General features: G+C 44.4%; 1 protein-coding gene across 6 annotated transcripts in view; it reads left to right on the forward strand.

Annotated features, from left to right (window-relative positions):
- NRXN3 (neurexin 3) overlaps nt 1-19186 on the forward strand; it is a 1346778-nt gene that overhangs the window by 319975 nt on the left and 1007617 nt on the right. For 5 of the 6 annotated variants that reach the window (XM_073349320.1, XM_073349317.1, XM_073349319.1 and 2 more), the window contains exons 1-2: nt 4960-5014; nt 11826-11987. In XM_073349320.1, the coding sequence (XP_073205421.1) occupies nt 11886-11987 (102 nt within the window). In that variant the 5' untranslated portion in view covers nt 4960-5014; nt 11826-11885. Of the gene's footprint in view, nt 1-4712; nt 5015-11825; nt 11988-19186 lie in introns of those variants that run through there. The other variant, XM_073349326.2, reaches the window with a different exon arrangement.

A 19186-nucleotide genomic window follows, 5' to 3' on the forward strand; every position in this document is an offset into this window, starting at 1 on the left:
GCTTCTGAATAGCAGGTTTTGCCTCGAAGCCTTAAAATCAACTTCGTCATTGCTTCACCTTTTAGCATCCCTGGGAATCTGCATAAATGCGGAGACACCTACCCTGACTGCAAGACAGTTCATAAATTTATAGGAACGACACTGGATTAAATCAGGGGTGAGGGCCTACCTCCCCACTGACAGATTTTGCACCATGGACACTCTGATAGATGTAATTACACACAACCCTCATTACGTGAGTTTGGCTGTTCCTTACTCTTCTGGGGCATATGGCGTCATGTACTTATGTGATGCCATTCACAAGACTCCATCTCCTTTACCTGTAAGCTTGGCTCCAAACGGTATATGCGCTGAGCAAGCACAGCATGAATATTATAGTGACAATTCCCTCTGAGGTGAAGACCTCTCTGGCTTGGTGGAGAGACCCTGGTTATGTGTGTATGGGCGTTCTCTTTCACACCTGATGAGACCATAATTACAGACATCTCCCTGATAGGTTGAAGAGCCCACATGGATGATTACACAGCACAAAACACTTGGACTCCTTGGGAAGACAGAATACACATCAATTTTCTGGAACTGAGAGCAGTAGGAGAGGCTTGCAAAGCATTCCTACCATTCATACAATCTCAGCATGTCCCAATAATGTCAAACAACATAACTGCCATTTTTATAGAATAAAGCAGGGAGGAGCACTCTCTGTTCCCTTCCATCCTGGTAGTTATCTCACGTTCTACGGAACAGTCAACTAGACAGGGCACAAGTCATCCTCATTGTCCCCAGATGGCCCAGTTCTGGTTTCCAAGCCTCCTACCAGTGTTATTTCATCCATCTATTAGCATTTGGACCTTTCTGGATCTCTTGATCCAGAAAAATGGCAGGGTCAGGCATCCCAACCCCAGTGCTCTTCATCTCATGGCTTGGTATTTGGATTGGTGTCAAGCCTAGAATGTTCCTGCTCTGAGGTGGTGCAAATCAGTCTTTAAAATATCAGAAAAGTTTCCACCAGAAAATGTCACCTATCCAAGGGGAAACATTTCTCTGTCTGGGCTCAGCAAAAACATCTCTCTCCACAGACAGCTGAAATAAGTTGGACAGTCTTCTTACCCTTAAGATGAGGCAAGCTTTCAACTGCTAGCTACATGTTACATGTCTCACCTGTCAATGAAATTCGCTTTTCTCACTGCTGTCACCTTGGCCTGAAGGGTAGGTGAACTTAGGGCCTTAGTGAATGATCCACTGTACACAATAGCCTATAAGGATAAAGTCTCACTATGATTACACCCAAAATTCATCCCTAAAATAGTTTTGGAATTTCAATGAACGAGTCCATTCACTTACCTGTGTTTTTCCCGAAGCCCTGGGCCTTGGGTGAGGAGCGAAGACTTCATTCACTCAGTGTGTGGTGAGCATTGGCATTCTCCTGTCAGAGAATGAAACAGATCAGGAAGTCACCTAGACTGTCTTGTTGTCATAGCAGAACGAGTATGAAGGCAAGCTGTATCTCTAAGGGCACATCTACACTGCAGTAAAAGGCCCGCAGCACCAAGTCTCAGAGCCTGGGTCAGATGACTTGGGCTTGTGGGGATCAGGATGCTGGCCTTAACATTGTAGTGTAGATGTTGAGGTTTGGGCTGGAGCCCAGGCTCTGAAACCCTGGGTCTCAGTGCCTGGGCTCCAGCCTGAGCCCAAACGTCTACACTACAATTGTTAGCCCCACAGCCCAAGCCTTGTGAGCCTGAGTCAGCTGACCTGGGCCAGGTGCGGCTGTGCTGTGGGTCTTGTATTGCAGTGGAGTCATACCCTAAGCGGATCTCTAGCTGTATTCTACTCCTATTATCCATTCACACAGCTTTCTCCCCAACAGGGGGTAAAGGCTCACTCTACAAGGGCACAAGCATCCTCAGTAACATTGCTTCCAGAGGTACCACTGCTTGACATTTCCAGGGCAGCTATGTGGAGCTCCATCCACACATTGGTGAGGCTTTACACCTTGGTCCAGGACTCCGCCACTGATGCATCCCTTGGGACAGCAGTTCTGCAAGCAGCAATATTATAGAATCATAGAATATCAGGGTTGGAAGGGACCTCAGGAGGTCATCTAGTCCAAACCCTTGCTCAAAGCAGGACCAATCCCCAACTAAATCATCCCAGCCGGTATCCTTGCACTATGCGCCTCTCTAAATATGCTCATCAGTCACCCACAGTGGAATACAAATAGGGACCAGCACTTGAAGAAAGGGAAATTAGTTACCTTATTGTAACTGGAGTTCTTCAAGCTGTATGGTCCCTATCTGTATTTCACTACTTGCCCTCCTTCCCCTCTGCTTCGGACCATGACAGGATTTGTGGTAGAGAAGGAAGGGGAGAGACAGTCAGTCTGCCCCATCCTTATACTTTTGGTGTGGAGCCTGAGGAGAGGAGGGGTTCAGCCATGGATCAACAGACACTACTCTTAGGAATTCTCCAGTCTCAGGTGCATGAAGTGTGTGCATACCCCAGAGTGGAATACAGACAAGAACCACACATCTAGAAGAACTCCAATTACAATAAATTAAGTAACTTCCCTTTCCCTCAGTCTCTTATTAAGGGGTTCTGCTGAATCTTTGCTTGGACTAAATGAGACAAAATGAAGCAAAGAAGTGCTGCTAATGGGTCAGTGTGGCAACAGAATAGGCTCCTGCCTAATGCAAGAGACATGGGAGTGACTGCAGTTTGATTGTGCCATCCAGGAATTTCACATTCAGCCTTCCATTTCTGGGTGGGATTCAACAAGATTCCACTGTGCTGATAATGTGAGGAGCCCTGGAATGTGCATCAGTCCCCTGAATACCCTGTTTACAATGTGCTACTCACTCTCAGCCATTTTGCAAGCTTCACAACCCACATTTTGTATTGCCCCCCTACACTTGATTCAAGTTGAGTGGCTGACTCTCCAGTCACATCTGAGCGTGTTATGTGATGAGGCAGGAACATCACCGGATTTGGCTGCTTTACTGGTGGATGAAAACAAGCAAGAAATCTTTCAAGAACATTGATTCTTAGTTATTAGTCAATGAAAAAACCCTAATGGCTAAAGAACAGTTTGTCAAAACCAGTTAATTATCCATGTGAAACGACCTAATACACAGCTCACTCCAGCTTTTATATTTTTTTAAAAAGCACAAAACTTCCTCCTTTTTCAACTCTGCTAGATGATTAAAAGAAGAAGGAGAAAAAGACATTTCTGAGGGACTGCAGGAGACAGGGAATTGGTGGTGTGAAAAAGGCATTTAGGTTGCATGTTGGATTTATATATTAGTGTGTCCTCTAGAGTTGCTATCATCCCGGTTTTTGGCTTCTGTGTCCAGCTGCCATTTAGGGTTGCCGGGTGCCTGGTTTTCGACTGGGAAGTCCAGTTGAAAAGGGGACCTGGCAGTATCTGTTCAGATGTACTGACTGGACACCAAAAGTCCAATTACCATTGGGTGGGGGGACACTCTGGGTCACTAACCTGCTCCAGCTGGGGCTGCCTCCTACATGCAGGCAGGCGCCTTGTCAGTATGCAGCAGCTCCTGTCCCAGTCCCGGAGCAGAGGGAGCCCAGCGGGGGCAGGAAAAGAAGGTGGAGATGATCCAGTGAGTGACGGGGGGAGGAGGGGAGAAGAATGAGTGACATGGATGGGGCCTTTGGGGAAGAGGTGGAGTAGAGGCAGGGTCTTGGGGGGAAGAGGTGGGGAAGGGGTGGTGCTTTGGGGGAAGAGGCAGAGCAGGGGGAAGGACCTTGGGGGTCTGGTTACCAGCAATTAGAAATGTGGGAACCCTACTTTCCTCTCTGCAGAGCTGAGTTCAAATGCTGCCTCCAGTCACCAGAGGAAATGAATTTGCTGGTCATGCCCTGGTGTACTGTACACACAGGAAATTTGGGGGTTTTTTGCAAAGAAAGAGAGGCTTTGTTGTGTGCTGCCAACAATCCCCCGTGCTTTATTTTGCTCTACAAAGAGATGCATCTGCCTATTAAGGATTCTCTAAGTAGTGTCATCCAGCAGGCAAAGATCTGTGCTAAGTACTGCAATTAGAAGTACCTAGAAGAGTTTACTGCTACCCTGTCCATTTCAGATTGGTGTCAGTGTTCTGACCTGGATTTCACTGTGACTGTCAAAGGAGAGAACTTGAGGCAGTGACTCATTTTACCCCTTCAGTATGTCCTTGGAACAAAGGGACAAATCAACCAGAATTAGATTCAATACCATCTCAAATATACTCCCAACAGTAGTTCAGGCAGGTGTCTGGCATGGCATTACCAGTATGGTGGTGGTCAGAGGCACATTAGTCACTCCTTTTGGAATCTTTTTGGGCAGGTGGTAGTGTGATGGTTACATTGGAGGTCATTCCCTCATGCTTCTGATAAAAATGTAAATTCATTTGTAGCACAATTGTAAGTTTTAACATTTATCTTCTTCTGGCCACTATTGTGCTACCTTTGAATGTCTTCCATGGAATCAATGCTGTCTGCAATGGAAGTGGAGCCAATATATTGATTTTAACATGGATTGAGGACCCTACTATTGAGTCTGTTGATAGCTACACTACAACAGAGACAACACAGTCCACAGGAACAACAGAAGAACACTAAGAAAGCCATGAGATTTTTGAGTAGTTTAATAATGATTTTAATTCTGTTCTTAGCAGGGAAAATACTAACCAGCTCTCTCTTTGTTTCTTCTTTTTCAGCGAGAGATGAAAATGTGGCCACCTTCCGTGGCTCAGAGTACCTTTGCTACGACCTGTCCCAGAACCCCATCCAGAGCAGTAGTGACGAGATCACCCTCTCCTTCAAGACGTGGCAACGTAACGGGCTCATCCTCCACACGGGCAAGTCAGCTGATTACGTCAACCTGGCTCTGAAAGACGGCGCGGTCTCCTTGGTCATTAACCTGGGGTCCGGGGCCTTCGAGGCCATTGTGGAGCCTGTCAATGGCAAATTCAATGACAACGCTTGGCATGACGTTAAAGTGACGCGCAACCTGCGGCAGGTAATGGTGAAGGAGTGAGAACGCCAGGAAGGCTTCTCTCTAGTGTTATCTGGGCAGACATGGGGGCAGGTGATACAGAAATAGGGATGCTCGGTGAAGTACATCAAAGTGTTTTTACCCTCCCAGATGTCTCTCAGTTATCCAATGGACAATGAAATACCAGTAGTCAATGGGAATGTAGCCCAGTTGTGATATCTCCATTTCCACTTATTAATTTTTGTCTATTTTTCCCCAGTTTGATTTAATAATAAAACTTGTGACTTGACTTTACTTTCATCTCCCTTTTCCTTTTCTCTTTTTTCTTTCTTTCTTTTATTATGTCCTTAATTACATTTCAATCTTATCAGTAATATTCTTGTTGCATTTAAATACTGTGGGAACAGAGTGGTTTTTTCCACAGCTAAGTGTTTAGTCCCCCACCCTTCGTCGTCTTTATGTTTTGTTAATTGATTTAACCATTGCCATGATGTCATAAGTCTAATTCTTAAAGTGTTTGTTTCTTCCTTTACTTTTTTCTTTTCTGTGTGTGTGTGTGTGTGTGGTTATTTTAACTTTGTAGCTTGGGAGTTAATTGGCTGGAGTCTTTCCGAATCTCTGTTTCTCTGTTCTTTTTTATTTTATTTTTTTCTGTTCTGTGATCTGTTTTATTGCTTGTGTCTCTGCTGATGAGACTCTTCTGTTGGCTGTGAGGACTGGAGAAATGGAAGGACCAAAAAAGAAAACAAAGAGAAAAACCACAAACGCGCCACTTTGGAATGGCTTTATCTGATTCTTGTCACTGTAACTTTACAACTCTTCCTGTCACTTTTTTAAGCGGACAGCTCTGTCAGGTGATGTCTTCATAGTCAGCTAGCCTTAAAATATTAAAAGCTCACTCATGAAATCTAAATGTGTGTATAAATAGATAAGATAAAATTAAATAACATTGCTTTGGAAGCTGGTGAATAGATCAAGTCACTTAGGCCCATCCACTGCATGACAAATGAGGTTTACATTATGGATATAAACTGTTTAGTGTCTTATTGATTGGTAAACACTGTGTAAACAGCTTGCAAACTGAGATTTTAAATCAGTTTACATAAATAGTGTGATCTGTCCATTTGCTTGTTAATGTGAATGTTTACACAAATCCTCATGGTGTTATTCTGGTTTATATAACTTTACTGGCTGAGAAAGCGGCCTTTTTGGAACATTTACACTAGCTAGGATAACAATGTATATGGGATAACCATCCTCTTGCTTCAGGTCATAAACCAGTGAGAGCCTGACATCAGGAAGAATCTTCACCCATTGGTGTGTTAGTGCATAATTGCCCATTATGGGGATTTTACACCTTCTTTTGAAATATCCACTGTTGGAAACAGACTAGAGAGAGATGTCTAATACATTACGGCAATTGCCATGTTTCTACAATATCCAAGATGCCGTGTTTTTACATATTCGACATGTCTGTGTGTAAACTGGAGGATTATATTCAATCAGGCCAAATTCTGTTCTAAATTACATGCGACAGCAGGGTTATCACTGAAGTCAAAATTTGTCTAGTTCTACTATTTCACATGCAGTTATAAATTTAATTTCTTATGCAGTGGATAGGCCTTAATGATCCTGTTTCATTAAAATACTCCCATCGGTCCAGTAGAGGGAGATACAGCAACTGTCTGAGGGCTGTCAGTCTGGAATGGTCTGAATATATTACTTTATTTATTGGTTCCATTTTATTTATTTTTAGATGTTTTCAGAATGGATGCTCTCTGAATATCTTTTTCTGGTTTATAGGCCATTTTAGCTAATGGTACTTTTTATTTTTCTGGGAAATCAGTTTTCAACGTCAAAGAGCAGCCAGAGCAAAATGTATCCTTGCTGCTTGCCAGAGCTGGTTTAGATCTTGAGGAAGTGGTGATGGAGAGGGTTGGCAGTTGGAATTATAAATGGGACTCTCTCTCTTTAAAAAATACCTCTCTAGCTGATATCTTTTATTTTCTGAGTACACAGTTGAATACGAATAACACTAGGTCTTTTTGGCATGGGTTAGAGCAGCAGCATGTTCTCGTCACTGAAGGAAAACAGGTGAGGCAGCACCTGGCATTTTACATTATACTCTATACATCCTGTTTTGTCTGTTCACAACATTATTGTTTGGTCCTGAATTCTGAGAGGATCCTGCTTGATTGCCTAGTAGCTGGGATGGTATAGCAGGGCTGTTTCATTCTTTTTCAAACCACCAAGGAGACCAAACTCTTAAAAAAAACAAAAAACCAAACCAAAAAAACCACAGTGCAGAGGTGATTAAAGGCCCAGTCATGCAAAGTGCTGAGTGCTCTTAATTTCTATTGACTGCACTGGGAATTGAGGACTCCTAGAATCTGTCTGGACTGCAGAATAAACACAATTCAACAACGGAATGATTTATAATTCATTAATATCTGCCATGAGGGATAGAGAGGTATTATCACATTCAAGGTGCAGGGGCTAGAATTGGTTATGGCCGCTATACACCTTCATCATACCATGGTCTTATCCCATAATAAAACAGAGAAGGAGTGCCTTGTGGTAAAAGCATTGGAGTAGGACTTAGGGGATCTGAGTTCTGTTCCTGATTTTGCCACCGATTTCCTGGGCATGTCACCTTCTTTCTCTTTCCTTCAATTTCCGCATCTGTAAAAGACAGCAATAATAATACTTACCCATCACATAGGTGGGTTGTGAGTCTTAATTCACTGATATGTATGAAGTGATTTAAGATCTTCTGATGGAAGGTGATATAAAGGACATAGTATATATTTTTACATGCAATATATCATCTGCTCTCCATCACCTCCAGAGTATATATGTGCACAGAAGAATAGTATAGTATCGGTTTTAGTATAGAGAAGACTGGTGGAAGAGCCTTTGCTGGTTCTGAACCATTCCCATAGTTACAGCCCTGCTAGAGAAAAGGGACACAGAAGAGTTACTCTGGGCCCTTAGATTTTATAAGAAACTCCATTGCCTCCTCATTTTTGACTGAAAATATTTACATTGGGGGGAAATACATTTTCCAGAAAGCAAATAAAGTTATTTTTTTCAAATGAGACTTAGGAAAAATCTAATAATATAATCCACATCTTAAATTATGCCATTTTTAACATAATTTTTTGACCATGTTCCTGGAAATTAGATCAGAATTTCCGACATATGTGGGAGGCTTTGCCCAATACTTTTGGTTGGTCGTTACATGTTTTGTAACTAAGGTATGACAGTATCAAGTCCTTTGTTTTCTTAGATCAAGCAACTAATGCAGTAGTTAATCTCTTCAGAGAGAGGGACAGATCGTGAACTCAGAATTTCCCTTGAGCTAATGTCAATGTAAAACTTTTTATTTATCTTCTTTCTATTATAGTTAACACAGATCTCTGGTTTTGTCTTTTGGGAAATGTGTAGCAGGGACAGGATTGTAGCTATCTTTCACCAGCACTTTCAGAACATGCATGGGGGGAAGTGCAGTCTAGTGGTCAGAATGGAGACTGGGAGTCAGGATTCCTGGGTTTTATCTGCAGCTCTGTCATTGAGTCACTGTGTGACCTTGGGCAAGTCACATTCCCTGTCTCTGCCTCAGTTTCCTCATCTGTAAAATGGAGATAATAATACTGCTCTGTCACACAGGTTGATATGAGGCTTCTTTGATGAAGGTTTCAAAGTAGTTTGAGATCCTTGGACAGAAGGCAATAAGTGCAAAGTATTATTATCATTCATTCTCTAAAACAAATAAAATGGAATTGGGACATAATTACATTGTGTTGCAATTCCATACAATTTCCTCCAAGCAAATCAGTCTCCAAGCAAATCAGCCTCCTAAATCAATCTAGGACTCTAAAAAATGTCCTGGAAGTCAGTAGCAGGAGGCAGGACAGCTCCCATTGTGTACATTTTTGGATCTGTTTTTGCCTGTTTGGATCAGAATGGAGCACTGGATCCTGGGCCATGAAGTCTCCACTGGTTGCACTGTGGCATTAACAACTAAGTTGGCCACACTGCAGAGATTCCACCACAGGGGCCTTGGGTTCCTTGGTTGTAAACACATGTACAGATAACCTACTTGGCTTCCACACGACTCTAGAGGACATTTTAAAACAACCCCAAGGTTCCGTTAAACCAACTGGGTTTTACTGATAACTGTGTGATCTGGTTCCCCTTAGCTTTATTTCATTACCAGTACTTAGTTGGGTAGTGGAGGCCAAGCCTGCAGCCTGAGACCGTTGTAGGATGGGGCCATCTAGTAATGGAGACGCAGTCTTAGAGACAACAAGAGACATGCTAAATGCCGTCAACCTTTTGCCCCTGCCACCTCAAATGTCTGACACAGGCAATTTCTTCATCAGTAAAATGGGTTTAACTCCTGCACCCCAGGTGACCCAGGTGAGCTACAAGTGGACATTGGCAATCCAACCACATGTGTTTTGTATGTCTTTCCTGAGAGTCATGAATTCACCTGTTCTAAAGAAATCTGCAAATAAAGGGACTGGAAGGACAGCCCCAGGGCTTTGGGCTCATCTTCAGCCAACAGCTTCCAGGCACGGGAGATTGTTCCTTGCTTAGGATAATTCCGCAATACTTGAGGGTAGCAGAGCTTAGAGGAGGGGCAGGGAAAGAAGGATGGGGGTGGCTGGGAGGAAATACTTTGTTGGGGTCTCTCTTGAAGGGAGTGGACGGTGTGTGTATCTGTGGGGAGGAAGGGGTTGTTGGTGGGGAATACACCCTGATGGGCTTTTGAAAAGTAAGTATTGCGCAATTTTAAATTTAATCCAGTTCTGGATGAGAGGTGCTAAAATATGTATGGGAGGCAGGGAGAGTAGGCAGTTCCCTTCCTCTTTACAATCTACAAGGCATGGTTTCCCATAGAGTCCTGGTCATATTGTCCTCTCTTTCACTCTGTGTGTGTCAGGCGCCCCACGCCTTTTTTTGAAAGACTAACACTAGACCATTCATGCAATGTGTCATTTTTACTAACCAACTAATGTACTAACACCCTAACGACTCATCTTTGCTTTTAGTTATTTTAATTAACAATCGTTCTGTTCACGATTTTTTAATTTCCTTTCTTCCCCCTTTTCCGCAAAGCACTCAGGCATTGGACACGCTATGGTAAACAAACTACATTGTCTGGTAGATATCATTCTTATTGTCTCTTTTTTTGGGTTTGCCGTGTGTTACCCGCCTTTTCCTCCCTTTACTCCCCTTTTCCCCCCCACCTTTATATTTACTTCCTCTTTTGATTTTCTTTTGATTTCACTGTGAACACTTTTTTTTTCCTCTTTATTTTTTAAAATATTTTCTTTAAGAAAAAACAAAACAACAAAAACAAACACAACTGTTCTGGAAATGGGGTTTGGTAATTTCTTTCGTTGGTTTCTTCACTTCCCTTTTTGTTTTTCACTCTGATGATTTTTTTCTCTCTTTTGCTTTTTAGTTTAGCTTTCTTTCTTTCTCTCTTTTTTTGTTTGTTTTGCTTTTGACTCTCTGAAGGTTTTTAGCTCAGAACCATTGCAGGGCCTCTAGTTTGTGTGGTGAAGGCTCTCTTTTTCTCTCATCCTTTTGTTGTCGCAACGGCTGTTGTAGGCAAATTGGCAAGAGCTGTCCTCTTTCTTCCCACTTCTCCCTATCGCTCTCTCTCTCTCTCTGACTTTCCACCTGCCATGGCCGAAAGGAGCTCAGCCGGTTGTTTGTTTCACTACACATTCTGCATGGCATGTCCACGTCTGGTGACTGTCCCTCTCCTATTGGCCTCTATCTTTTTTCCTCCATATCCCCTTCTAACCACTAACAAACCCTTCTAACCTTTAAACAAAATTCACATCACTTTCACTTCCTCCTTTCCCTCCTCCCACTCCATTCCCCCTTCACCCTCCATGTGTTTTGGGGGTTGGGATTTTTGAGGTCTTTTTTGTTTTGTTTATGATTATCTTGTTTTCTGTTTGGTTTTCATTTTTAATGGTTGCATGCAAGTGTGAAATAGATTTTCTTTCTCTCTCTCTTTCTCTCTTTATTTACGGGCTCCAGATCTTATTGGCATGGGCCTGTCGAAGTGCGGTGTGTGCACGCTTTGCATTTTCTCTCTTTCTCTTCTCTGCTCCTCTCACACTTGCTGGTGTGTGGTTGATTTTATTTTATTAGTTTTTGTTAATTTCTTCCTTTCATATTATTAGTATGGTTATGATTCAGCCAGCGCTTTTAAAATTTAATTTGTTCCTTTCTTTGATTTTGCGGTGGTGGGTGGTAGGCGTGTGTCTCCTTAGGTCCATGGCATGCACATCCATAATGTATTGAAAGTGAGATCCTTTCCCTCCATCCCTCCCCGAATGCATGATTGTCAGTGTGCCGTGAGCAAATAAAAAATAAAATAAAAAAACCAAAAATATTAACTTTGACTTCAGTAGTGTTTTTTACTAATGACTGAATAATAGCTAAGTAACTAACTAACAATAATCATTAATATAAATACTAATTAATCATAAAATCAGCTAAGACAAACAATCTCTTCTGAGGACAGTTCCATTTTCTAGCCTGATTTAGTGGAGAGCCTCTTGACGGATGGAACGCCTGCTTGGCTTGGGAGCACTAAGGTAACAAAACAGGGGTGAATAGAAGCTGGAGTGCTTCTGTCGTGGGCAAAGCAGACCAGAAAATGGAACTTGGCTGCACTAAAAAAACCAAACCTTACCAAAACATTAATAAAAGTGATATAAAACATAGGGGAGGCGACTTGCCCTTCTCAGAACTGTAAGGTCATTGCTGGGAATTTTTTTCTTTGTCCATTATATCCCTTGAACAGGTGACAATATCTGTGGATGGAATCCTCACTACCACGGGCTACACACAAGAGGATTACACCATGCTGGGTTCAGATGACTTCTTCTATGTAGGAGGGAGCCCAAGTACAGCAGATTTACCTGGATCACCGGTCAGCAACAACTTCATGGGCTGCCTCAAAGAGGTAATTTTCTTCTTTGACAACTGCTTTTTGGTTCTTGTTCCCCCCAAATGTTCTTTTTCCTGCCCTTTGTTACACCCTGAATGTCTCTCTGAGGTTCTGAATCTTACCCTGACACTGCAGCAGTTCTGTGATCACATACACAGACAAACATGGCTGTCAGCCAGACACAAGGCATTAGCAACAGAACCCTGGATCTTGGGTTCTAAAAACCAGGCCTCTGTTGCTTGAGCTACAGAAAGATTTCCAATAGCTATCTGTGTCACTAAGGCAGTTATTTTCTGTAGGTTGTCAGCCACTTGAGAGCAGTGGTAAACACTTGTGGACATTGGGATAATATTCAGAAAAATAAGGCAAATGGCCTTCCATTGCTAACTAGCATTTTCTGTGGTGAAAAAAGAAAATCACAGTCATCAGAAAATTCAATGTCTTGTTAAGTGACTAGACTTCACACAGGAGTAGGACTAGGAGTCGTAAAAAAAAAAGAGTAAAGTGACAGTAATAAGAAATAAAGACATACAATGTTACAGGTAAAATAGGATGACTGGTGCTTTTGTCACTCTCGTGGTGATCATTAAAAAATCAGCACTTGCCAGCAGTCTTCTACCCATGGGATCTGAACATGTGCAGTTATTTCTCTATGCTTGGAATAGGAATTGCTGCAGTCATTCCAGTACCCTGTGGTAACTGTTGGTATATGTTGACTTTTTAATAGAAAGCATTGTAAAAGGCCTTCCTGCTGATGGTTTCTTGACCCTGTGTATCAATGTGCATGTCACTTTGTTGCAGGCTGTCTGCTAAAAGACATAGATTTTGAACCAACTGCCCTAGACCACTTCTTAGAGAGTTCATAATAAGGATTGCTGGTAACCAGGGTCCTTGTGCTACTGTGCAATGTGAAGTGTTGTGGGCGGATTTCTTGTATTCTTGCTGTAGTATGTCTGATTTTGTTTTCCGCCAGAGGTGCCATTGAGCCCTCTGTCTTTGAACATTACAAGTATCAGCAGATCTGATCAAAGGAGAGGCAGTGGTGGGTTTTCTTGCAGAAATCATGTAACTGGCCATGTTAGGTCACATGCTCTTCTGTAATTGCCTAACAACTCTGCCATCTCACAAAAGGGCCACATGCAGTGTCAGACAGGCTATTCTCAAGAAGTTTTATGTTGTCATAAGCGTGTTGGGCTCTGAATGATGCCCCTCAAGGTGTTGGAACTGCTGTCTGCCTTAATCTTCTCAATCAGGAGATGTGCATTGGTTGTTGGAAAGAGGGATCTGGTCTGGATTAAATCTTATACAGAACATGAAAGTGCCCCAGCTGCACGAGAATGTAATCTGTCTGTGGCAGGCATCACATCTTTGTCTTTACTAGAAAGAGCCTAGGGCCTGATTTTCATAGGTACAGAGCGCCATACCTCCAACTGAAGTCAATGGGAGTTACCATTGCTTAACACCTCTGAACATCAGGATTGTAACTTACTTGTGGGTGCTGTAAAGATAACAGTAATAACAGCAGAAGAGTTCTGTAGTGGGGCGGCTGCTCCACTCCAAGGTAAAAGGGATTGAGACCAGCTGAGGGAGGCTGGTGAGGAGCTGACCACAGGTGTGGCCAGCTCAATTAGGGCCCAGCTGGCCCTGATAAGAGGGCTGGGGGCTACAAGCAGAGAGGAGTCTCTCCAGCCTTGGAGGGAGAAGGCTCTAGCTGCCTGGGAGAAAAGGGTACTTGAAGCAGAGCAGAGCAGGGCTGGGGAAAGGCAAGAGGAGCTGGGGAGCTCCAGCCTGGAAACTCCCCAGGCTGAGGCCTTTTTCAAGGCCTAAAGAGGTGCTGGGGCTGCAGAGGTGTAGTCTGGGGATAGGTAAAGGCAGCTGGCCCAAGCCCCTTGCCGATGGTGTGTGGCCATTACAGTCTGCAGTTTGCCCCAGTGAGAGGGGGCTCAATGATGACTGGCATTAGTTACTGAGGCAAGGTAGGTATAGGGGGCGGGGGTTCCCTGGAGAGGGGAAACCGTGTGTGCAGTGGGCAGAACCTCAAGAGAAAAGGGTACTGGAGTTGGGGAGAGAGACAGGGCCTGAGGCAGGTGAGACACCGGCCAGAGGGAGGCGCTCCCAGGCTGGAAAGAGCTAATTCCCAGATGACCAGCAGGAGGTGCCGCACCAGTGAGTCTTCGCTGTGCTACAAGTTCATCTCTGAACTTTCATTCGGGCAGAGAAAGTAATGACAAGAAAATCCCCAGTAACTTTATTAGTATGTATATGGTTATTTGTGTTTTGGTAGTGCACACAATGTGCTTCCCATACACACACATGAAGACAGCACCTGTCTCGTTAAGAAGATGAGCAACCTAATGGGGGTGGAAAAGAAAGGGAAAGCAGACAATCAGTATAGAAATGTTTGTAACTCCCATTCTACTAGGTAGGGTGACCATATTTCCCCTAGGGTGACGGCCGGGACAAGGCTTAAAAAAGGGACTGTCCTGGCCAAAACTGTCCTGCTCACCCTATTACTAGGCAGCGATAGCAGATATGTATGATCAGCCTGGACTTACAGGTTGGGTTGGTTTCGACTTATAGTCTGTTTCGTGGCAACTTGGTCTAATGGTGAACACAGTAATGCCTCTAGCACTCCTGAAGATGTGTGCACACAAGGTATGTCACCCTAACTCTAAGGGCATTTCAATATCTGCTGTGTTCTAAGGAGAACAGGAATCAGCCAGAATACAAACAGTAAAAATTTCTACAGCAGGGCGTTAGAGGGAAAAACTTATTCGGGAACACATGGGAAAAGGGAGTCCTCTATAAAATAAGTAGCTTTACCAGTTAACACCTCTCATATTCCCAGCCAGCCATGTGTCATCATTGGTCCTACTAGGACATACACACACAACTGAAAGTTGTAAGCAGTGCTGTAGCCATGTTGGTCCCAGGGTATTGGAGAGACTTCTGTTGGTGAAAGAGACAAGCTTCTGAGCTACACAGAGCTCTTCAGGTCTGGGAAAGATACTCCAAGTGTCACAGTTAAATACAAGGTGGAATAGATAGTTTAGCATAGTTAGCACATATTCTAAGGGACCACTCAATGTGGAGTGGAGAAGTGTTAATATAGCTTTGAAACTTTACTATGCAGCAGAAAAAAGCTAACTCTAACCCAGCACCCTTTCCCCATTTCCCCTGCCGCACTCCTTGCCCTCGCCCACCACTGACACTCACCATTGTACAGGAAACAGGATGGTGGCCATGCAGGGTGCTCAGCACACATAGAAGGGGAAGAAAACTGGCACGAGGACCCAGGAGGTGGTGTCCAGCTGCAGAGGCAAGGAGCTGGAGCAGCCACCCTCCCTCACCCAGCAGAAGTGGCTCTGTCTCACAGCCTCGCCTCCTCCCGACCCAGCTTGCAGGGAGAGGGGCTGAGCAAGGTGGAAATGTGCCAGGGGTGGGGGAGGTGCAGCGTGATAATTACAGAGCACCCCTACCCCACCCTCCTGGCAGGCTGAGCAGAGCAAGCTCTGGGCTCACAGAAATCAGGGGTGGGGCACTGGCACATGATCCTGCATGACCCCCCCACTCATTGTCTCTGTTTTTGGTGGGGGGGGGCGGGGTAATGCTCTGCCTACCTACCCAAACTATGCCCATGTGTGCGGTTGACCGGTCAGTTTGTAACTCTGGTGTTTGTATCTCTGAGTTTCTATTGTACCTATGTTAAGAAATCTGTTTCACCTTGTATTTAACTATGACACTTGGAGTATCTTTTCCAGACCTGAAGAGCTCTGTGTAGCTCAAAAGCTTGTCTCTCTCACCAATAGAAGTTGGTCCAGTAAAAGATATTACCTCACCCACCATGCCTCTCTACAGTTCTGAAAGTTCTACTTTTCTTCAGCTCCAGTGCTGGTAGATAGGTTTGACAGTAAATGGCAGCTAATGGCTAAAAAGCAGTCTTAAATAATTGCACGGCTCCAGACCAAATGACACAGCAAGCTAAGTGCATCCTAGAAAAACACAGTCTAACACAGACAGCCTGTCTGAAGTTCAGGCTTTCTGAGCTCTGCGTAAAGCAAAATCCAGTTCCTAAGCTTTCCTTCCCACAGGATTCTCCAGAGGCGCTGACTTTCTAGTGTGCCAGGGGGTGCTCGAATCCCTGGCTGTACCCTAGGCTCTACCCCCACTCCACCCCTTCCCCCTAAGCCTCCCCACCCTACCTCTTCCTTTCCCCACTACTTCCCTGCCCCACCTCTTCCCACCCCGTTCTGCCCCCTCTCCCGAGTGTCCCCCCCCTCACTCCTCCTTACCCCCCCCCACCCCAGTACCTCCTGTACACTGCAAAACAGTTGATCCAAGGCGGGTGGCAAGCACTATGGGGGAGGGGGAGAAGCTGATGGGGAGGGGCTGCTGGTGGGTGCTCAGCACCCACCATTTTTTTCCCAAGGAGTACTTAGCACCCATGGAGTCGGTGCCTATGTGATTCTCTGAACCTAAATAACATTGGGTACCACCAAAGTGCTGATGCGGGCGAGTTTGAGTGTTAAGGAACAGGGACATGCCGGTCAGGTCGCAGCAGGCAGTCTACTTTGCCTCCCCACAGGAGTGGGAAGGTGCTCTTTGAGGAGTGGATTGTTCTCTCTCAGTATATCAGGCAATGCTTCCATGGACTGAAAAAGTGGATCAGAGTCAAGTACAAGGCAGTTTTTGATGTGGAACCCTTCACCAAGCTTTGTTTTGTCTTCTTTCCCTTGCCAAGGGAGAGAGAACTGACTGAAGGGCCTGCAGAATGACAGTGAGGGGCTGCAGAGAAGAAAGAACTCTTCTTGCTCTGTCCCCCTTCCCCCACACTGCTGAAAGGGAGGAGCAACAGGCTACAAAAAAGCAAATGTTTCCCCTTTCAGAGAACACAGTGGCTGGGGCAGAGTGCTCCTTTCCCCTGGATAAGTACCTACAATGCAATACCTCTCTGAGGAGCAAGAAATTCCCAGAGATGCAGGGGGGCTACACCATGATAGTTACTGGATCGTAAACACCACCCGTCAGCCCAGCCAGGCTTCATGCTAATCCCTTGTAGGTGTTGCAGCAGAGGTCTCCATCCCGCTCTCCCTGTGCCCTACCATGGGCAGCTTATTGAGAGGCTGAATCTCCCAAGGAAACAAGATGACTTAAATGGGAAGTGGGGGTGAGGCACTCTGCATATGCTCTTAATCTCTAGAGTCAGCTAGGTTGCTTCTGCCATATAGTCTATTTGTGGTTAGAGCATCTCATCCCCGCTTCAGGTCAGATAGCAGATCATGGAGACCATAACGCTGTGTGGGGGTAGAGTGCCTCATTCTCCCTGTCTGTGGCTGGGAAGGGCTTTCACATGGAGCGGTGACTGGTGGTGAGATGAGGGAAGTGCCCACAATGTGGGCAGCAGTAGCAGGGCTGGACCTGAATATGGCCTCTGTGACCCCAGTCCTCAGGTGGGTTGGAAACAGCCCCCAGGGGGAAAGAGAGAGTCTCTGCTGAGGAAACCAGGCTGGGATGTCCATGATTAATGGAGTTAATGTGGCCTTTTTCTTGATTTGGTTAAGACAGAGCATTTCCCATACTCACCATAGCATCTGGGCTTCTCTCATCCCCTTCTCTAATGGCTGCTGTGGCTCTGACTGGAGGAGTCCCATCAGGTTGTCAGCAGTATCTTCTAAATCATTAACCTAAGTGTTGAACTTAAGTTTTTATTTTTCTATTCAGTTTCACAAGAACTTAAAGGCACCCAAATGTCTACTAAACTATTGTTACTGATTTCTATAGACTACCTATCACTGTAGTAGAGCAACTGATACTGGAATGCGGGAGCAGGAGTGCAAAAGAAAAACAACTTCTTAAACTGAAAATAAAAGCAAATATGCAAACAAAGTGTGCATATGCATCAAATATGTAAATTGAGGTGTTGCATTATTTTCATAAAATCAAGTTTTCTGGATTTTCAGCCTTAACAGATATGAGTGAGTCTTCAAGTGGTGTTATCAGAAGGAGAGGGTAGTGACCTTACAGGTCAGTTCAAGGGGGATGTTCCAGACATAAGGAGTTTTGTGAAAAAAGGTACAGAGGCAGATGTGGAAGAACTGGACAAAGCTGGCCGTACTGGCAGAATGGAGGGTGCAATGGGGTTGATGTAATAAGAGATGATGAATAGACAAGTAGGGAGAAGAAGAACTGTGAAGGGCCCTGAAGTTGAGGAAAAGAAGCTTGAACTTCATATGGTGAAAAAAGGAAAGCCATTGGTGGCATTCAAAGAGGTTGGTGATATGGTCAGAGGAGGAAGGGCAAGGAAGAAGATGGAAACAACCATGTTTTGAACAGATTGGAAAGGCATGAGGTGGACATCAGGAAGGCTGGAGGAGGAGAGTGCAATAATCACAATGGGAGATGAAGAGAGCCTGGGTGAGAATTTTAGCCATGGTGGCAAAAAGGAAAGGTTGGCTTTTAAATTTTCTTACTCTAACCTCTTATAACCAGGGAAGGGAAAATAGTGGAAGACTCTGTGGATTCCATTAGGGATCCTTCATGCAGATCTAATTTACTTGGGGGTTTAAGGGGGTGCATATATACTACAGAAACAAATAGTATAGAAAACCGTAAGACAGGATAGCTGGTTGACAATGGAAAACACAATTTCATGAACTCTAACTTTGTTTCCATCAAAATTCTATCAAAAAGCTGAATTTTGGAAAATTTTGATAGAAACAGTCACATTTGGATATGGGTATGATGTTGTGGGGGAAGGGAGAAATACTTTGCAGAGGCAAAAATACTTCCAGGCTGCACTAGTCATACTGTACCTCTTCTGGCTGTGATGGGATGTATCTGTGGAATGTGACTGAGAGAGACTCAAAGGAACTCAGCACACCTCTCTCTGTTATACAGCCACTGGGAGCCAGATTTTTAAGAGGCTGTGCATGTGCTTAGTTTTTGTGTTCATAGCCATGATGCTGCATGCAAATCAGGTCTTTTTGCAGGCACAGGGTCATTTGTGTTAGTGAGGGCAGGGCTTCTGTTTGAGTTGGACTTTTCGGGCAGAGTATGGGTTGAGGAGGAAGAAAAATGAAAGGCTTGGGGACACAGATAGAAAGAGAAGGCCTGAAGACATCGGTATAAAGAGAAGGCTGGGAGTTGGTGGGTGGGGAGAGGGACAGAAGCAGAAGACCTAGGGCAGGGGTGGCCAACCTGAGCCTGAGAAGGAA

This window comes from Lepidochelys kempii, chromosome 6 (assembly GCF_965140285.1).
Source record: "Lepidochelys kempii isolate rLepKem1 chromosome 6, rLepKem1.hap1, whole genome shotgun sequence".
Taxonomy (NCBI): domain Eukaryota; kingdom Metazoa; phylum Chordata; order Testudines; family Cheloniidae; genus Lepidochelys; species Lepidochelys kempii.